The 21484-nt window shown below is 34.5% G+C and overlaps 2 protein-coding genes across 3 annotated transcripts; one reads left to right on the forward strand and one right to left on the reverse strand.

The window, feature by feature from the left end:
• Positions 1–207: 207 nt before the first annotated feature.
• On the reverse strand, positions 208–5888 carry LOC129902524 (serine/threonine-protein kinase D6PK-like). Of its 2 annotated transcripts, none has more exons than XM_055977816.1 (3): positions 5512–5888; positions 2542–4521; positions 208–1227 (listed from the first exon to the last, which is right to left on the reverse strand). In XM_055977816.1, exons 2-3 carry the CDS (start codon positions 4293–4295, stop codon positions 369–371), a joined length of 2613 nt encoding a protein of 870 aa, XP_055833791.1. In that variant the 5' UTR covers positions 4296–4521; positions 5512–5888; the 3' UTR covers positions 208–368. The 2 variants fall into 2 exon arrangements, with proteins under 2 accessions (XP_055833791.1, XP_055833792.1); XM_055977817.1 differs by lacking the exon at positions 5512–5888 and adding an exon at positions 5176–5300.
• Positions 5889–15246: 9358 nt separating this feature from the next.
• Positions 15247–21316, forward strand: LOC129904243 (serine/threonine-protein kinase D6PK). The gene is made up of 2 exons (XM_055979785.1): positions 15247–16002; positions 19928–21316. Exons 1-2 carry the CDS (start codon positions 15389–15391, stop codon positions 20727–20729), a joined length of 1416 nt encoding a protein of 471 aa, XP_055835760.1. The 5' UTR covers positions 15247–15388; the 3' UTR covers positions 20730–21316.
• The last annotated feature ends 168 nt before the right edge of the window (positions 21317–21484 follow it).

Consider the following 21484-nt stretch of genomic DNA (forward strand, 5'->3'; position numbering starts at 1 on the left):
AACTTGTTGGAGTTGCTTTACATTTCATTTTTTCTCTTTTTACAATTGTGATGTCTGAACTAACTTGCATATACCTAAACTAATTTCACGAAAGACCAACTATCTCCCAAGATATACCTAACCACCACAGCTTGTATATTCCAGTTTTCAATTCTAATTGGGCTGATAAGGTTATATCCCTTTGATACATAGCACACGAATTAACAATTTTATGAAACATGGTTACATTATATGCTCTTCATGTGTTGCACTTTGTGGAACATGTACACTATAATATATGTTATACAACCTATTAGTTACATAGATCAGACACATTGTGTTATATGTAAAACCAAACCTATCCTTTCACATACTAGAGACTAGTGTTGCTAAAACATGTTAAACTCAGTATCCTCTCCTATGTTTTTCAACTCATTTTGACACTTGTCGCGTTCCTTATTTTGTCGATTGGCATCTGGAACGACAACATTTGTCAAGTCATAGGATCTCGGCATTTCTGGAGGTGTAGAGCAACGAATTAACGCCCAGTTAAGTCCCTCGAAGAACGGTTGCTGCTTTATCTCTGCTGCCCCTCTCACAGCTCCTAACCTATTCTCGGGTTCCTTCTGCAACAACCTTCTGATTAAGTCTCTTGCATGAGAGCTAACTGTAGGACTAGCTGGGAAGTTAAGACATTGAGAAACCACATTGGCTAGTGTATCCTCATTTCCTGGCCCTTTGAATGGAGTCCTTCCGTATAAAAGCTCGTACAGAAAGATTCCGAAGGTCCACCAATCTACAGCGCTGCCATGACCTTCACCTTTGATAATCTCCGGAGCTAGATACTCGTGAGTTCCTACAAATGAGTTGGATCGAGCGCTGGTTGGCTCCACAACAAGTTGCGTTAAAGGTGAGACTTGTGCAGCTAGGTCAGCCTTTGCTTTACGCGTCTTTGCTTCTGTAGATAGAAACCTGGGGCCAAAGCAAGATACTTGCCACGATGGATTTAGGCAAAAGGGACCTATGCAGCTAGCTGAGCACGGACTAGACTTTTTTGGAAGCTCAATGATGGGAGAAGATGATTTCACCAAGGTAGGATTAACAGCACACCTAAGAGATAAATCAAAATCAGAGAGCATGATATGACCGTCTTCTCGAACCAACACATTCTCGGGTTTTAAGTCCCGGTAGACAACTCCAAGCAGGTGAAGATATTCCAACGCAAGAAGAACTTCAGCAACATAAAATCTGCACAATAAATTGAAATAACATCCATAGGTTAAAATATTAAGACTAATTTTGAATATCTCGTCTTAAAATGTGAAACAAAATAGACTCTAAACAAAGGTTGCATATCCCAACTCATCTATCCCCAAATTAATTAACAAGAAAAGTCTCCTTATATAGTGTTGTTATAAGAAGGGATGCAAGTGAAATGGAAGCTCATTTTCATTACTTCCATTTATTCACTACACTTCTTCAGCATTTGTTTTCCTACATTTTCATCCTTTCCCCCTCTTTACATCGAACTGAATCAACTGATAGTATGCACCCACCCTGTCATTAGCTATCATTTAGCAATCTCTAGTTATCGTCTTCTACTGAGAGCAACATTTACCAGAAATTCACAGAGTTTTTGCCAAACACATAAGATCAATGCAAAAGGAAGAAAAACGGGAAAACCAAAAAGGTGAAGATACAAAAGTGAAAACATTAAGGGAAGGAGCAGTCAATGTTGGAACATTGAGGATTCAATATTGCCCACTGGCCCTTACAAATTTTAAAGATGGAGAAACTCCCTCGTTTGAACTTTATAGTCTCATTAACCTCCCATGACAAAGTCACAATTTGTATGAAGATCCAAATTATAGGGAATGAATATCTTCGTCTCATTTTTATAATAAATCACTTTTTGATTCAATCAAATAGCAGAAAAAGCATATAGCTGTGACACAAACTAATTACTTTGATAGTTTGATTGACCAATTATTTTATAGAAGTGGCAAAGAGGATTTTGAAAAAATTTTAATCACTTATCCAAGCCCTGTGGATTAAGGAGAAAAAATTTCGCTTATAAAAAAAAGCAATTTTAACAATTACTACAAGTTTTTAACCTCTTCAAATTCAAAGAAAATAGATGAGTTTCCAATTTTGTCTTGTTTTCTTGCTTGTGCTGGGTTATAAAACACGATTTAGAACAGCACATTAACACAACTGGAGCTCTTATCTATTGAATAAAAATAATTGTGATAGCAAAATCCAAGCTAATATTCATCAGCAAATTATCAGTAAAAGTAATTTTGTGGTACATGGAATGAGATTCCTTTACACTGTGAGCATAGACATTTTTTAACATATTGGCTCCAACATGTGCACGATGCCATTCAGTCCAAAAGAGAATACTCTATACCTTGAGAAAAAATAAACGCCGGACTGATGTTTTTATTGGAATTTTTTTTATTTCATAGGCCCATTTATTTACCTTTATTTTCGTAATCCATATTGAGAATTGGGCAAAAAGAAACAATTTCAGCGATAAGTACACTATTTAGGAAAAATTACCTGGCAGCTTGTTCAGAGAAACTCTTGCTTGGTTGTTTTTGTCGCAGTACATGCAGATCACCACCTGGACAATACTCCATCACTAAACATGAGTATTTGTCATTGGTAAAATGGGCAAAGAGAGTTGGGAGAAACGGATGATCGAGTATTTGAAGAATTTCTATTTCAGTCTGAGCTCTCGTCATCTTCCTCTTGCTGGTCAGGAAGTCATTATCCATGACTTTCACAGCAAACAGACAGTTTGTGCCCATTAGCTCAGAAAGATAAACATTCCCAATATCTCCACCTCCAAGTTTTCTGAGCAGTTTAAAACGCTTTAAGCCAATAGTTCCATGCTGCTTTTGAACACAAGCAATAGCTTCCCATCTCAAATCTTTTGACATATGAGGCCGGTAACCACTGCGACTAGACCCACTGAGATAGCTTTCATCAGTTAGGCTTGTGGTGCTGCTATAATCCCCAATACTACTCTTCGAACTTTGAGACATTTGCCCCTTTTCCTTTGAACTTGATCTTTCATCAGCTTGGGTTAGTATACTTCTTGTTTTGTTACAGTTGTTTGAGCTCAGACCTAGTTTGGCAAAACCAGACTTCAGAGAAGATGAACTAACTTCTACCTCTTCTTTCTGATTATTCCTCGGAGCACATGCAAGTGTCTGACGAGGAAACTCACTTGTGCTACAAGACAAATCACTATCAATTCCACCACTAGAATGCTTCGGACGGCTGGTGAAAGAAGATAAACCTTTCTTCTTAAAAAAGGTTTTGCTTGTGAAAACTGGTTTCATCAGACTGGGACTGTTAGAGGTAGGATTAATGACTTTATTTCCTGCACCAAAAAAGGAGGAGCAAGACACAAAATTTAAATCTTGCTTGAGCTCCTTGTCTGCTACAATTGCAGCTGCTGCAGCTTCATTTACAGAAGGCACCATCTGATCTAGTACTAGTTCCACTTTATCAGTACACTTTCCAGTTGAAGAATTTGGCAACTCCAATGTCGTTTTCTGGCCAGACACTTCTTTTAAGTACTCGTAACCATCAGTTGACTGATAAAGGGCATCACTTTCTGCTGCTATTTCACTTGCCTTATGTTCCAATGCATCTTCAAAAGTATAGTGTTCTTGCCCTGGAACATTTTCAGATTCAGGACTCTTATGCAAAGAATTCACCATACTCCGTTCCGGATGTTTCAATACATCTTCAAAAGTACAGTGTTCTTGCCCTGGAACATTTTCAGATTCGGGACTCTTATGCAAAGAATTCACCATACTCCTTTCCGGGACTAGGGATATCTCCACCAGATTCTGTATACCTCCATCATCGTGATGTTCAGAATCATTGGCCTCAACTATAACAGCACTGTACAGTCTCTTCACAGCTCCTGTTTCTGAAACTGTAGACAACCTGGATGCTTTTGACAACTGCTTCTTCACAGCAGCCAGCTCTGATGCCTGAGAGATGCATAATCCTCTCAAGGCCTGCTTCAAACTTACAGGCTCAGAAATTCCTATTCCAGATGCACGAGAGGGGCTAGATCTCATTGGCCTCTTCATCGCACTTTTACTCGTCACATCTTTGACACCCCTACTGGAATTCCTAATCTCTATCGCCTCAAACATTTTATTAATATCATTTTCAATACAAAACTTTTTTATATGCTTCACGTTATGATGTTTTTGTGCACCTTTATTAATTTTAGATGCATGATCCTCTAGTAACTCTGTAATCTCACTACTACCACGCAGTCTAGCCATTATTCCTAGAAAAATATATATATATAAGACCGAGAAAAACAAAGTTTAACGCGTCCGCCAGTAACTCTCTAACCCATTTCCAACAAAGCAATATGAAGAGGAAGCAATACACAAATCAAACAGTACATCAGAAACTCTCCGAAATGGAGAGCGATCATGTTCAACTCCAAAGATGAACAAGAACGACCGTCCTCGGTACTTGCTTCTTGAATCCAGCATCCAACACCTGATACAAACGATGAATGTCAGAAATACTATGGGCACGTTAAAACATTGTAAGCGTCAACATTATTGATTGCAATAAGTTATTTCCTCTCCATTATTGTTGCTAGTATTACTGCATTAAAAGCTGAATAAAAGCATCATGCAGTTTCTTGGATTGCAAGTCCGTAGAGTACATGATTAATCTCGTCTACCATGGTTCATCTTTTAGAGCATGAACAACCAGCTTTTCACAAGTTAAAAGCAAATAAATGTTGATAAATTAGTTAGCTCATATCTTACTAATGCTGGACAACCTGTATGCAAGGAGAAACCTATCCCACTGGAACAACGAGATATGCTCAACTACCTACTAACCTACCACCCTAATCCGCGAGCTCCATAACTTCCTATCTTAGGTCATGTCTTTCAGTAATCTAGAGATGCACCATGGCATCACCAAATAACCTTCATCAGCAATTAACAAAAAGCAGAAGAGCAAAAAAAAAACACAATATAACAGGACGAATTTGCAACTTCTTGTAAATATTTAAAAAAGGAGTAACAACCTAAACTTAATCCACCATATATAATAACTCCAGAAACATATAGTTGCATGACTTTTTTGAAGGAAAAAAGACATACATACAAGGGAAATATAAAGGTTAGAAGAAGCAACCTGAAAAAAGGATCAAAAGCAAAGGAAGAGCTCAAAACTCCATTTGAAATGGAAACAATTAAGTTTCTTTCAACTGTAAATGAGTATAAAAAAAGAAAAAATTGAAGTGGGTACAAGGAAAAAGATGATTTTTTTAAAACAATAACGAAAACCCACAAAGATAAAGTTGAAAAAAAAATGAAAAAATAACGAATACCCACAAGTGATTATTACAAAAACTTTGCAGGGAACAGAAGAAAGAGGGGTAAAATTGAATGAGGAAAAAGATATATGTGCATAAATTTTTTGAAGAAAAAAAAATACATAAAGGGATACAGAGAGGGTAGAAGCAGAAACCTGAAAAAGTGATCAAAAGCAACCGGAGAGCTCAAAACTCCATTAAAATGGAAACAAGTAAGGTTCTTTCAACTGTAAATACGTATAAAATAGAGAAAATTGAAGTGGGTACAAGGATAAAATTGAAAATAACGAAACCCCACAAGTGATTATTACAAAAACTTTGGAGATCACGGGAAAAGAAAGGTGAAATTGAATGAAGAAAGAGATGGAAAAAATGGAAGAAAGAGTTGTATTTGTGGGGAAAATTTCACGAGAAGTGACACTATATTTTGCTTTTCTTGTATTGAGGAGCTCAAAAATGGCGGACGAGAAACAATCGGCGGTGTTACATCCAATTGTATTATATCTAACTAAATTCAGATTCACTTGGGAAAGTTTCGCAATAACTCAAACTTGAGTACTTGCCCAAGTAAAAGAAAATTATTTGACGTTCAAATCTTCTTATAATAATATTTCACTATAATGATATATTTTTTAAAAAAAAAAATTATTTTTTAAGTTATATTTTATTTTTTATAACAATATTCTACCTATAATAGCAATAAATTTATCATAGTAATACGATTTTTTAAATAAAATTACCCTTCTACAACAATTTTATTCAGATATTCTACTTTGACAAGTATCAAAAATATTGAAAATAAAATAGTAATAGGATCAAAGTTAATTAAATTTTAAGCTTTTACTTTTGTTGGGTCTCAAGAGAGACAAAAAAAAATAGAAATTAAAATGATAAATAGCCTGGTCGTGCCAAAGCTTCACTCGAAGTCGAACTCACTTACATTTACAATTTCCAAATTCTACTTTTATGGGTGTTTATGCCCTTTCTTGTCCCTATCGAGCTATGGGTTCTTTGACTACCATCACCACGATCCCCATGCCCTGCACCCATTTAGGGGTTAGAAAATTTAGTTTTAACTCGTTTTGCACCCGCATATGTTTAAACCCACCCTCTCCGCATATGTCTAAACCCGCTCCGCCCTTGCCCCATTGAAATCTATTTGGGCTCCGGCCCTTTTTTAAAAAACATAATTTTGTTTGAAAGCTATTTGGGCTTGGCCTATCAATCAATTTCTATTCTGATTTATTGAGTTGAGGCCCACTCTTTTTCTCAAGTCAAATAAACAGCCCAATCTAATTAGCCCAAGTTACTACTTTTAGATTATGAAAGCTTTTCATTAAGTTATATTTTGTGTGTTTTTTGTATTCTCTTGCTCAATAAATAGATAACATAAATAATGTCTTTATTTTTTTTAGAAGGCCACTTTTTAATATGTATTTTAGGTTATTGATATATACATGCAATTTTAGATAAACAATTTAATAATTAGTAGTAATTGAGTGTGATAACGATGATTATGGGGGAGAGAGGGGCTTCTTCACTATCACTTACCGCGAAGTTGCATCACTAACTTGATGACAAAGGAAGTTTTTTTTCGATGTGAGCTTCTTGAAGATGATGATGAGATAAGTTGTCACCTTTTTTTTGTAAAAATAAAAATGATATAATTATCTATAATATATCACATGATTTAAGAAATAACATCTTAAGTTTAGATAAATAAAAATGGGACGATATTTCCTAGAACCTTTTTCGATGATACTTCCTAGACTCATGTTTGATCTTTCGAACAACAAAGAAATAAACTTTATTGATTGATAATGTATTTTTCAATGTCCCCAAAAATAGTAATTTCTTTGAATTAATTAATACAGATGAACAAATAATTATTGGTGGTTGGAAAACAATACTAGCTGAAAAAATAAAGTATACATGATCCTTATTTATACAACGTTTAATTATGAATAATAAAGTAATAGCTAGAAACTCTTTAATTAAATTTATAGTTGTGGTCCTCTATTATTGGTATATGCCATTATTGTGGATTTGATATAACTTTAGGAGGCAAGTTAGAAGTTTTTGTTTACTCTAATACTATAAGTTTATATAATTATTGAGATATGTTGTAAAATGAGACTAAATTAACAATTTAATAGTGAAAGAGAGAGTAAATAGGAGAACAGAAGAAGAAGCAAAGCAGAATATTTGTTTTTTTTTCTTCACGACTGTCAATTGCCAATTCATGGCAATGTATATATAGGTGTTAATTTAGTGGGATGCCCACTTTTAGTGGGCCCCACTTTAATATAAAAATGTGGTGGGCATTCCACTTATATGTGGACACTCCACTTAACACTCCCCCTTGGATGTCCACGTGTAATGTGTTTACATAAAAACACTTTACAAGAAATAATATACTAAGTTATTCTGATGTTGTGTCTACATATCTGATAATACGTCTTGATTGCTGCCTCATTAAAAACCTTACCAGGAAAACCCAATGGGACAAAACCTTGGTGAAGGAAAAAAGAGTGCAGCGCGTATTTACTCCCCCTGATGAAAGCTTCATATGATATTTTGGAGACGGCGCATTCCAACCTTATGCCTTAGCTTCTCAAAAGTTGATGTTGGTAATGCCTTTGTGAATAAATCTGCAAGATTATCACTTGAACGAACTTGTTGTACATCAATTTCACCATTCTTCTAAAGATCATGTGTGAAGAATAATTTTGGTGAAATGTGTTTCGTTCTGTCTCCTTTTATGAAGCCACCTTTCAATTGAGCTATACACGCGGCATTGTCTTCAAATATAATTGTGGGTATTTTAACATTATTTTCTAGACCACATCTTTCTTTGATGAACTGTATCATCGATCTCAACCACACACATTCTCTACTTGCTTCATGAATTGCTATTATTTCAGCATGATTTGAAGAAGTAGCAACAATGGACTGTTTTGTAGATCGCCATGATATAGCAGTTCCTCCGTGTGTAAATAGATAGCCTGTTTGAGATCGGGCTTTATGTGGGTCCGATAAATAACCTGCATCTGCATAACCAATAAGGTCTGCGCAACCTTTGTTAGTATAAAACAAACCCATATCAATCGTACCCTTCAGGTATCGCAAAATGTGTTTGATACCGTTCTAATGCCTTCGCGTTGGGGAAGAACTATACCTTGCTAGCAAATTAACAGAAAATGTTATATCAGGCCTAGTTGCGTTAGCAAGATACATAAGTGCACCAATAGCACTGAGATATGGTACTTCAGGACCAAGAATTTCTTCATCCTCTTCTGGAGGTCGAAATTGATCTTTTTCTACTTCAAGTGATCGAACAACCATTGGAGTACTTAATGGATGTGCCTTGTCCATGTAAAATCTTTTTAAGATTTTCTCAGTATAGGCAGATTGATGGACAAAAACTCCGTCTGCTAAATGTTCAATTTGCAGACCTAGACAAAGTTTTGTCTTTCCAAGGTCTTTCATTTCAAATTCTTTCTTTAGATATTCAATTGCCTTTTGGACCTCTTCAGGGGTTCCAATGAGATTTATGTCATCAACATAAACGGCGAGTATAACAAACTCTGATTCCGTTTTCTTAATAAAAACACATGGACAAATAACATCATTAATATAACCTTCATTTATTAAGTACTCACTTAGGCGATTATACCACATAAGCCCTGATTGTTTCAGACCATATAATGATCTTTCGAGTTTTATTGAGTATACTTCCCGAGACTTTTTACATGCTTCAGGCAATTTTAATCCTTCTGGAATTTTCATGTAAATTTCATTATCAAGTGAACCATAAAGGTAAGCTGTAACCACATCCATTAGGTGTATTTCAAGATTTTTATGTACAGCTAAACTGATGAGATATCGAAATGTTATCCCATCCATAACCGGTGAATATGTTTCTTCATAGTTGACTCCGGGTCTTTGAGAGAATCCTTGTGCAACAAGGCGTGCCTTATATCTTACAATTTCATTTCTCTCATTTCGTTTTCTAACAAAAACCCATTTATAACCAACTGGTTTTACACCTTCAGGGGTTTGGACTATAGGTCCAAAAACCTCACGTTTAGCAAGTGAGTCTAATTCTGATTGAATTGCCTTTTGCCATTCTGGCCAATCACATCTACGTCGACAATCTTCGACGGATTTAGGTTCAAGACTTTCACTATCTTGCATGAGGTTAATTGCAACATTATATGCAAAAACATTATCCACCGTAATTTTTGATCGATCTAAATTTATCTCATCACCGGTAGAACTTATTGAAAGTTCCTCATTCATTTGAGTCTCGGGTTCACTGATTTCTTCAGGAATATCAGGATCACTCAAACCTTGACCTTCTTCAGGAAGTTCGTGTGTAGTATCATCTTTATTATTTCTTACGCTTCTTTTTCTAGGATTTTTATCCTTTGAACCCAACGGTCTACCACGCTTCTGGCGTGTTTGAGATTCAGAAGCTATGATACTTGTAGATGATCCTTTTGGGACATCAATTCGGATAGGTACATTCACTGCAGGGATATGTGACTTAGTTATCCGTTTCAAATCAGTAAATGCATCTGGCATTTGATTTGCTATTTTCTGTAAGTGGATGATCTTCTGGACCTCCTGCTCACATGTGCTGGTGCGTGGATCAAAATGTGATAGTGATGAAACTTTCCACGCAATTTCTTTTTCTTTTTCGGGTTCCTTTTTCTCTCCCCCTAATGGCGGGAAAATTGTTTCATCAAACCGACAATCTGCAAATCGAGCAGTGAATAAATCTCCAGTCAACGGTTCAAGGTATCGAATTATGGAGGGTGAGTCAAACCCAACATATATGCCCAACCTTCGTTGAGGGCCCATTTTTGTACGTTGTGGTGGTGCTACAGGCACGTATACCGCACAACCAAAAATTCTTAAATGGGCTATATTTGGTTCATGACCAAATACTAATTGTGACGGGGAGTATTTATTATAATGAGTCGGTCTGAGACGTACAAGTGCTGCTGCATGTAAGATAGCATGACCCCAAACAGTAATTGGCAATTTTGTTTTCATTAGTAGAGGTCTTGCTATTAATTGTAGGCGCTTAATAAATGACTCTGCAAGGCCATTTTGAGTATGAACATGAGCAACAGGATGTTCAATTTTTATCCCAATTGATAAACAATAATCATTAAATGCTTGGGATGTAAATTCTCCAGCATTATCAAGGCGAATGGCCTTAATTGAATAATCTGGGAATTGCGCTCTCAATCTTATTATTTGTGCTAACAATTTCGCAAACGCCAGGTTGCGAGATGATAATAAGCACACATGAGACCATCTAGATGATGCATCTATTAGGACCATAAAATATCTAAACAATCCACTAAGTGGATGAATAGGTCCACATATATCTCCATGTATACGCTCTAAAAAGCCAGGAGATTCGATGCCAACCTTCAGGGTCGATGGTCTGGCAATTAATTTGCCTTGATAACAAGCAGCACATGAAAATTCATCATTTGTAAGAATCTTCTGGTTCTTTAACGGATGTCCAGTTGAATTTTCAAGAATTCGTCTCATCATTATTGATCCAGGATGACCTATTCGATCATGCCATAGCACAAATATATTTGGATCAGTAAACTTCTGGTTTACGATCATATTTGCTTCAATTGCACTAATTTTTGCATAATATAGGCCAGATGACAGAGTTGGTAATTTTTCCAAAATATATTTCAGGCCTGAGACACTCTTGGTTATACCAAGATATTCAATATTCATTTCATTTAGTGTCTCAACATGATATCCATTTCTGCGGATATCTTTAAAACTTAACAAGTTTCGTGAGGATTTAGAAGAAAATAGTGCATCTTCTATAACAATTTTTGTTCCCTTAGGCAGAATTATAGTAGCTCTTCCGGAGCCTTCTATCATTTTTGAATTACCAGAAATTGTAGTAACATTAGCTTTTCTTCTAAGTAAATTGGAAAAATATTTCTCGTCTTTAAATATAGCATGGGTTGTTCCACTATCAATTACACAAATATCCTCGTGATTTATCATTGATCCAAACAAGATTTGACGCATTTCCATATTTTCTTCACAAAGAAATAAAGTAAATATTATAATTAATACATAATTTATTATACAAAATTTTATTTTATTACATGGATCTAGAAAAATACAAACATAATATTTAATAAATACAACAACAAAGATAATTTTTTAAATATTATCTGGCTTATCAACATTCATATTTACTTCTGGAAAATTAAAGAAATCAGCTACATCCAGATGCATGGGCTCAATATTGTCCTCAGAGATCAAATTTGTCTCTGGATTATTTTCTGCCCTCTTTAACGATGCCTGATATAGCTGAACCAAGCGTTTTGATGACCGGCAAATCCGCGACCAGTGCCCCACACCTCCACATCTATGACATATTGTTTCTGAATTATTCTTCGGTAAAGCTTCTGGCTTTTTACCTTGCCTTTTATATTGCTGGTTATTTCTCGGTGCCAGCCGAGCATCATGATTAAAATTTCTTCTTTGATTACGACCACGACCACGACCACGACTGGGCCATGGCCTCTTTCTCGTTGGTTAGAATTTGCCTGATTCACTTCAGGGAGTGGCAAAGAACCAACGGGCCGACTATCATGATTTTTCATTAATAATTCATTATGGCGTTCAGCAATAAGTAAGTGAGATAATAATTCAGAATATTTTGTAAAGCCTTTTTCGCGATATTGCTGCTGCAGGAGCATATTCGCGGGTGGAAATGTGGAGTATGTTTTTTCAAGTTTATCTTGTTCCGTGATTTCATCTCCGCATAAAGTTAACTGAGCTATAATTCTAAATAAAGCAGAATTATATTCAGTTATATTTTTAAAGTCCATCAGTCTCAGATTTAACCAGTCATAACGTGCTTGTGGAAGCATGACCAACTTCAGGTGGTCATACCTTTCTTTTAAATTTTTCCACAATTTCAAGGGATCTTTTAATGTAAGATATTGTAATTTAAGACCCTCGTCAAGATGGTGGCGGAGGAAAATCATAGCTTTTGCACGGTCTTGACTAGATGCCTGTTATCATCTTTGATGGTGTCTGCCAGACCCATCGATTCAAGATGAATTTCGGCATCTAGTGCCCATGAAGAGTAATCTTTTCCAGAGATATCCAAAGCAACAAATTCAATTTTTGAAATATTTGCCATTTTATGAAAATAAATTTAAATAAAACTCTTACCACTTTTTGTTACCTTGAAAAATTAGCCGGAGCCTCGTGCTGATAACGTGTTGTAAAATGAGACTAAATTAACAATTTAATAGTGAAAGAGAGAGTAAATAGGAGAACAGAAGAAGAAGCAAAGCAGAATATTTGTTTTTTTTTCTTCACGACTGTCAATTGCCAATTCATGGCAATGTATATATAGGTGTTAATTTAGTGGGATGCCCACTTTTAGTGGGCCCCACTTTAATATAAAAATGTGGTGGGCATTCCACTTATATGTGGACACTCCACGTAACAAGATATATATTCTAGGTAGATGAGCATTTTTTCTATCTTTATAAATTTGTGGGACATATGAAGTAGGACAAGACTGAATAGATAGGGAATTATTTGAATTATTCCTTTTTTCAAAATATTGTTTGGTCATATATTGAAATGATTTTTTGGTTAGCTTTTGAAGGTGATTTTTTTCCAAAAAAAAAAGGATAATAATTCAAGTGAATTGCATGTACATTGATAGACCAAAATGAGAGGTTTACATTTTCATCTAGTGTTTGATATTTGTATTGAAATTTTTAATTAATTCGATTTTAAGACATACAAGAACGCTTAAAAACGAAAAGAGCTTCCTAGCAAGATTTATTTTATTTTGAGACTTGAACGCAAGACCTCTTGTTAAGGAACAGTGAAACTCAATCTTTTTTACCTATAATAGATTTCTAAGTTTATTTTTCTTTTAAGAAGTATTGAGCACAAAAAAAAAGAGTTTTCGTTAAAATCAACTTTACGCCTTTGATTTTAGTGAGTTGTCCTTGCATGTTCAATCAAAACTTTAACTTGCAATATCCAACTTCAACTTTATCTTCAAATATTGTTATTTTATTTCAAAAAATCACTCAACTCACATCTAAATATCTATTTTATATTAATGACTTTATTTCCTGCACCAAAAAATCACTCAACTCACATCTAAATATCTATTAAATTCACACCATTATTACCACCAAAAAAATTGAACCAACATCTCCACACTTTTAATTTTTATTCCTTGAACAACAATAAATGCAACAATTTCAAAATTCAAACTAAGGGGCTAATAAATGTATGATCCATCATACTCATTTTCGAATTTATTCCCTTATCCTTTTTAACTCTTTCTTACTATCGTTTTCTCGTTTAATATTTTCTCCTTTGATTTGAATAATTTGATGGTTTGATTAGAGCACGACCAATCGACGTTGCGATAAAAATGAATTTAAGGTTTAATATTTATAGATATATAGTAAAAAGATTTGATATATATACATAGTTTGAGTAAAAATTGTTAGATCACGTGAATTCAAAAAATTGGTGTAAATATGCTTTCGGTTCAAGACATAAGTATAACCACAAAGCCTACTTATAGGGGATTGAGTTTTGATTTATTTGTTCAATTGAACTCAATATTTTTAACATATAATAATGCTCTTATTTTGGGTGATTTCTAATTTTTACCTCTTAAATTGATGGTTTTTAATTATTATCTTTTCTGTAGCACTCGAACTAATAAAAAAGTGGTAAAAAAATATCTCTGGAAAAGAAAAAAACTAAAACTAAAAATTTTATTAGGCAAATAAATTGCAAGACACAAGTTATGTCTTACTGGATTAAAAAAATCGCAAGACACAACTTAAGTTATGCATTATAAGGCGTACATTTAGTTTAAGAGCATTATGCCTTAAAAAGTTCATAAACCACAAGTTATTCCTCTTAGTTCATAAAGAACTTAAGCTGATAGAGACATAAGTTCAGTTTTTGAACCTACAAAGTTAACATAAGTTCAGTTTTTGAACCTACAAAGTTATATCTTAAAAGACATAGCTTATTCCTACAAAACTTATGTCAGTCAATGCAGAAATTCTCTAAATTTATGTCGTGCGATTTAAATACTACACAACTTATGTCGGACAAGGCAAAAGTTCTTTGAACCTTATCCCTGCAAACTTATGTCATAATTAAAGATACTTTGACTCACAAATTTTCATTAAATGAGAAGTAATGAAATAAAATAAAACTAAAGACCACCACAAAATAAGGGAATCAATGCAAAACTTGATTTAGGAGGACCCGTTTTGACATGCAATATGAAATTCATGATATGAAATCATATTGATATAACGTTAAAATTTTGTTTGGACATGCAATTTAAGTTTCTTAAATAATATTTATTTCCATAAACATGAGACCCCCTTAAACCATCCAAAATTTTCAATTCTTATACAATCTTATAAAATAAGTAAATCATAGTTTATAAATAAGCTATCGCAAAATACGGTCATCTGACCCGACCACCACATCACGATCACGACCCAAACACAAATTATCCCAAATGGACCTTATTCTCGAACTAGATGTGGATTTCACAAACACTAAGGTCAAGAGCAATAATACTTCTCCACGAACGCAAAGGTCAAAAGCAATCCTTCTTCATGAGCGCAAAAAACTAACGTACCACATTGATTTAGGATCCAAAATCATTTTTTTTTTCGGGAGAATTTGAGATTTATCATGATCCCACATTATATATTAAAACGTTGATTTTAAAATCACGACTTTATATCGCAAGTACAGAATAAGAAAATATTTTATGGGCCCAATGGTACCCAAAATCTAGTACACAAACAACGGACTTTACGTGGCCCAATTCCCCCTTTTTTTACGGCCCAAAGTCAATTTCCCTCCCCGAGGAAAAGAAAAATTCACCATAAAAATGCTCTCTACATCTCCTTATTCTCTCACAATTCTTCTTCTTCTTCTTCCCCCAAAAAAATGGAGCCGTGGCTTGACGACTTAGCCGATGATCTTCAAAGCATCAGCTTCAACTCCACCACTACTACCACGACTGACATTAACCGGTCGACTAGTTCCGGCTCCGAAGCCACATGGACGGCTACGGCTTTCTCCTCCTCCTCCAACTCTCTTCACCACCATATCACTAAGCCACGCGCCGCCATTCCTTCCGGTGACCCTTACTGGGACGCTATTACACGTGCTATTTCCGCTTCTACTTCTTCGGCAATTTCTCTAACTGATCTACGATTTCTCCATCGGTTAGGATCCGGAGATATAGGCTCCGTCTTCCTCGCGGAAATCAAAGCTCCAGTAACGGAGATTTCGAAGTCGTCGTCTACGGCAGAGAAGGCGGCGTACTTTGCTGCGAAAGTTATGGATAAGAAGGAACTTGCTAGTCGTAATAAGGAAGGAAGAGCGAGGACTGAACGAGAAATACTTGAAATGTTGGATCATCCTTTCCTTCCAACGCTTTATGCTTCTATTGATTCACCGAAATGGTCGTGTTTGTTGACGGAGTTTTGCCCCGGCGGTGACTTACACGTACTCCGGCAACGTCAACCGGCGAAACGCTTCCCTGAATCCGCTGTCAGGTACACTAATCTCTTCTATTTTTCAAATTTCTGTAAAACTCGAAGATGATGATAGTGACGTGTCTGTGTAATCAGTTGCAAAATTAAAATTTTTACTAATAAATTCAAAATATAAAAAAACAAACACAATAAAAAACTAAAATCATTCAACATTTCAGTATATACAAGTAAAAAATAATTTAATAATAAAATTTTTGATTTCGCCATTGAATATGTGGGGCCTACTACCTGGCGGAGGAGCTGGTTGTTGTCAGTACTATGGCTCCATCTAAGTTGGTCTCTGTCATCTTCTTTCTTCTTTTTACTGAGGGAACACTGGATCCATGATGGATTTGTGCACATTGGATCATTGAATAAAATTGTATTTTCTGTATCTCAATTTTTGTAATACCATTTGTATTTCAATAGTCAAATAACTTAGTTTTGATAGTGGATTTGGGGATGAAATTTTTAAGTTTTTTGGAATAAAGCTCATATATATATTTGAAAATAATTTTAAAAGTATTATAGGTCACAATATTTAATAATTCAAAATATGTAAAAGATATATAAAAATATTTCCGCCAGGAAAAGAGTTATTTGAATCTCAAAATGTGAAAATTATGGTATCAATTGAGACTAAGAGTATTAATTAATTAGGAAAGATTAATTATAAAATTATGATTAATTTATTATAAGTCGTGATCCACACGTGCTTACTAATATGACTTTAAACTTAAAAGTCATAGTTTAAGTTCAGGCAAATAAGCAATTGACACGTGGATTAATACTAGGTTTTTACTTACACTACAATACTACGAGAATGAGAATTAGGTTGCCTCATTTTTTTCAAAAATGTTGTTAGAAGTGTGTTAAATTTCTTCATCTATCGATATTTTTAAAAAGTTTTTAAATTAGCTTATATCACATAATATTTGAAACATGTATCATGTGAACTACACCATTTAGTAGTGAGTGTGAATTCGAATTAGTCGATTTTAAAAGCATATTGATTTGGGAAAAATAACTTTTGTGTCATAATTGTTTTGGGATGTATTAATCATCGTTTAGTCGGAGTGTGTTGAGCTTTTAATGACCATGATGGAAGTGGGATATATTAATTGTCTATTCATTTTTCATTAATTCGTTTAATAGTTGACTTGATGAGGTGCATGTGAAAAAAGGAAGGAGCTAATCACGTCTCCTCAATCTTTATTTTTTATACTAAGATTTTATAATATTAAAATCGATTATAAATTTATGATCTCAAGATCGTTTGGCATACGGAATGGAATAAACAAGAACATTCTTAAATGGGATATCCTACCCTTTGAGTAATTGTGTTGATTTTATGTTTGTTTGTGCATTCATATTGAGATCTAAATTAAATTGAGATTCATGATAGAAAATTTTATATTTGAAAAAAAGCTTTTCAATAAAAATGATTATCTCTAATTAAAACGAAAAAGTACTTAGTTATCACTCGACAATAATCCTCATTGATATTATGTGGAATCATATTCGAAAAGATTATTACCTTATTTCTTTCTTAAGAAAGATAGTCTTCGAAGATATTGTATAAATTTATTGATGAAATCAAGATAGTTAACTCTTCAAATATTTAAATTCTATTTTTGGTGAAATTCTATAAACTAAGAGTCCAAAGTTAATTTGTCAAATAACTTTTTCAATTTTTTTTAGCTTGTCCAGTTATCATTCCCAAAATTAAGGAATAGTCAAACTGTCAAAATTAATCAAGCTGCAATTGCCTTAACTTTTCCTTAATATAAGGGATTTGGAATTTTAATTTTGAAAGCTTTTTTTTTCTTAAAATATTTTCTTTATCAAAGTGGTCCCATATTACATTACAATAAATTGATTATGTAGGAGGCCCTATATACATATATTTTCCTATTTCTATTTCTATAATTGACAAATATGCCATGTTGGTACACAAGTTATACAGATAATGACAACCTAGCTAGACCAAAAATAATAATATGACTTAGAAGGAAATTAGTTGTAATGATTCAACTCTAATTTCTCTAGCTTTGTTTAGAAAGTAATTTTTGATTGTGCAGAAAATCCTGCCCTCAAGCTTATTACTTTTTCTGACTTGACATTTCACTGCCTACATTTGGATTTTTATGATTTGGATGGACCTCTCAGGATAATTTCTTTTTTTTTTATAATCTTCTATTGAATTAGAATTAATTTGTGTACACCTCAACTAATTTTATAAAATATCTATTATCTTATACTAAGTATATAATTAGTAAGTAGTTAAGCAATTTCTCCTAATGGTAGAGCAGAGTCATAGTGTGGAGCAACTATTAGTGTTATTATTAAGATGCTAGCAATAGTTTATTCTTTAATTTTATCACTACGTTTGTTCCTTTTTCTTTGATTATCAATACTATTTCTACTATCATTACTTTTCTTTTTTTACTATTTCATCTTAGCTTTTTATTAGTACATTTCTTGCAAACATGTTCTGAAAAACGATTTTTCTTAAGTTGAGTGTCTATCTGAAATAACGTATCTACCACAAAAAGATAGAGATAAGATTAACATGCATTCTGTCCTCTTTAGATCTACTTATGAGATTACACTGAGTATTTTATACCAGCACATATTTCAGGTAACTCTATCTATCAAGTTTGTAAGAGCCAAAAGATCAATTATTCACACCTAAAATAGCAGCCAGAAAATAATGCCCCGTAATAATTTAATTCTTGTCAAAATGCAATACTACCTAATGAACTAATCAGAATTATTGGGGTACATAGTCTTTCCTTCTTGTTTCCCATGTTCATTGTTCTGCCTACATAGTACAAGGATATATTTTGCCTATAAAGATATGCCATGTTTGTGTAGGCCATACTTTTCAACTAATTTGTGGGTGAGTTTATTCTCATGTTCTTGCATTAACTTTTCAATTTGCTCAATTGCACATAATATTTTCAAGTAAAATTTTCAGCCAAGATAGTCCATACACGTCCCAGTGGGAGATAACAAATATATAGTAGAATTAGTTGGTGTGTGTACTCAAGTTAATTCGGATACCACCATTATTAAAAACCTTTTTTTACTACTATTTGTTGATTTATTTACTTTGTTCGTCTAGCTATTTTATTGTCGCCATTTTTCTTTTAATTCTACTTTGGTTACACTCTCTTTGAACTTAGGATCTGCTGAAAGAAACTCTTTCTACTACGACCCCACTTGTTGTAAAATTAGAGCGGATATGTTTCCGTAAGAATTTGATAAAAACTATAATATGAAAAGTCCTTGATATTTTCCTCTTTTGTGGATATCCCCCAGACTTTTTTTTTATTTTAATTAATCTAGTACAAGATGTAATGATGTTGCACTTGTGGAAAGCAACCAAACGAAGAGCACAAAAAGGAGAAGAGGTCAGTAAAGTTGCGCCATAATATAGGGACAATGTTTCAAGGACCTACTTTTTTAGTCTTGCTACGTTGCATGGGAAAACAATTAGGGGGCATGATATATTCCACAAACTAAAGTATAGAGTAGTTTGCTATCATTAAAGAAGCATATTGGCCCCCTCCCCATATAATAAGAGTTGAAACGAAGTTCTTTGTGGAGCAAAAATTGGACCACATCTTTTCTTGAGTTCGAACCTTAGAATGAAAAGAATTTTGCTAGGAAGCACTTTCTTTTTTAATCGGCCTCGTATGTCTCAAAATCAATTCAAATATTGAATATGAATTAAAAAAAGTGGGCCCCACAAAATTTTGGGTCCTAAAGTCCTTGCTTTTGTGGCTTGACCCTTTGACCGACCCTAGCTATTGTACCTTCATTTAACTATGGTTCTTTTCTTTCTTTCCCTCATGCATCCATTAGTCTTTATCTTTATGTATTTATTTTTTTATATTTTGAATTCGTCTGTCACTTACTAATCTCATGGTGCTATCTCTAGGTTCTACGTGTCGGAGGTGGTGGTAGCATTGGAGTACATTCACATGATGGGAATAGTTTACCGCGATTTGAAACCTGAAAATGTTTTGGTCCGATCAGATGGTCATATCATGCTCACAGACTTTGATCTCTCGTTAAAATGCGATACCTCCACATCAACACCAGCTCAAGTGATTTCAAGCCAAAATACACCTAATGGTGGACCTCAACAAAATGAGTACAAAATTGAACCACCAAAGTTCACATCTTCTTCATGTATCCTCCCAAACTGTATAGTACCTGCTGTTTCATGCTTCCACCCGAAAAGAAAGCGAAAGAAGAAGCCAGGACATCTTGGTGGCCCTGAATTTGTAGCTGAACCAGTCGATGTTCGTTCAATGTCCTTCGTTGGAACTCACGAGTATTTGGCACCAGAGATTGTGTCAGGTGAAGGACATGGTAGTGCAGTAGATTGGTGGACACTAGGGATATTCATATTTGAATTGTTATATGGAGTAACACCTTTTAAGGGAATAGACCATGAACTAACTCTAGCTAACATCGTTGCTCGAGCCCTAGAATTCCCAAAGGAACCAGCAATGCCAGCCCCAGTTAAAGACCTTATATCACAACTCCTTACTAAGGATCCTGCTCGAAGAATGGGGTCAACTATGGGTGCCACAGCAATCAAACACCATCCATTCTTCCAAGGAGTCAATTGGGCACTTCTAAGATGTACATCACCACCATTCATTCCTCCTCCATTCAGTAAAGAATTTCTATCTGATGGAAGTTGCCCTGATACCCCAGTGGAATACTACTAGCCTATATTGCTCAAACTCTTCGAAAAATGTTGTTGCACTTGTATCAGATCCTTCAAAAGAAGCAACATAGCTACTACTAGCTAGTGTGAATAAAGACTCAAAGAAGTCACAATTTTTGGACCAGATAAGAATGGAAGAAATCATTTGTGGTGGACTTTTCTTGGATCTTACAATATTGACCCACCAAAATGAATATGAGGGTATTGAAATACAACTAAGACATTAGTTTTTGTTGTAAATGTTTGCTAGCCAATGCTCTATTGTACATTGTTATTATTATAGGTGGACAAAGGAAGGAAGGTTCATTTTCTAAATCTTTTATAAGTCAATGCCTTTGTCTGAAACGTTGGATCCTGACAAAATACATGTAGACAATTGATACACAAGCAAAGGGGCTGGTGGCATGAAGGATTTGGTTGGTTGGGTGGTGGAGGGTTAAGGAGATGGGACAGCATCATGTTTTTGCTAATCTTGTTCTTTTCCTTGTGGAAAAGCATGATGTCTCCATGTGAATTGTTTATTTATTTAGTATCTTGCAAGGTTGTAGGGTAGTAGATAGTCATGGGCGCCTTGTGAATTTTATAAATTATATAAAAATATTTTTCACATAAATAATTATCATGGTATTATTAGTCCTTTGTTCAACTTTATTTCGTTATCGCTGATTGGATTTCAAACATTATCCTCTTATCCAATGTAATCTCACTAGTAAAGTTTAGAGAGGGTAGTATGTAAACAGTCTTATATCTATCGTG

Source organism: Solanum dulcamara, chromosome 9 (genome assembly GCF_947179165.1).
Source record: "Solanum dulcamara chromosome 9, daSolDulc1.2, whole genome shotgun sequence".
NCBI lineage: Eukaryota > Viridiplantae > Streptophyta > Magnoliopsida > Solanales > Solanaceae > Solanum > Solanum dulcamara.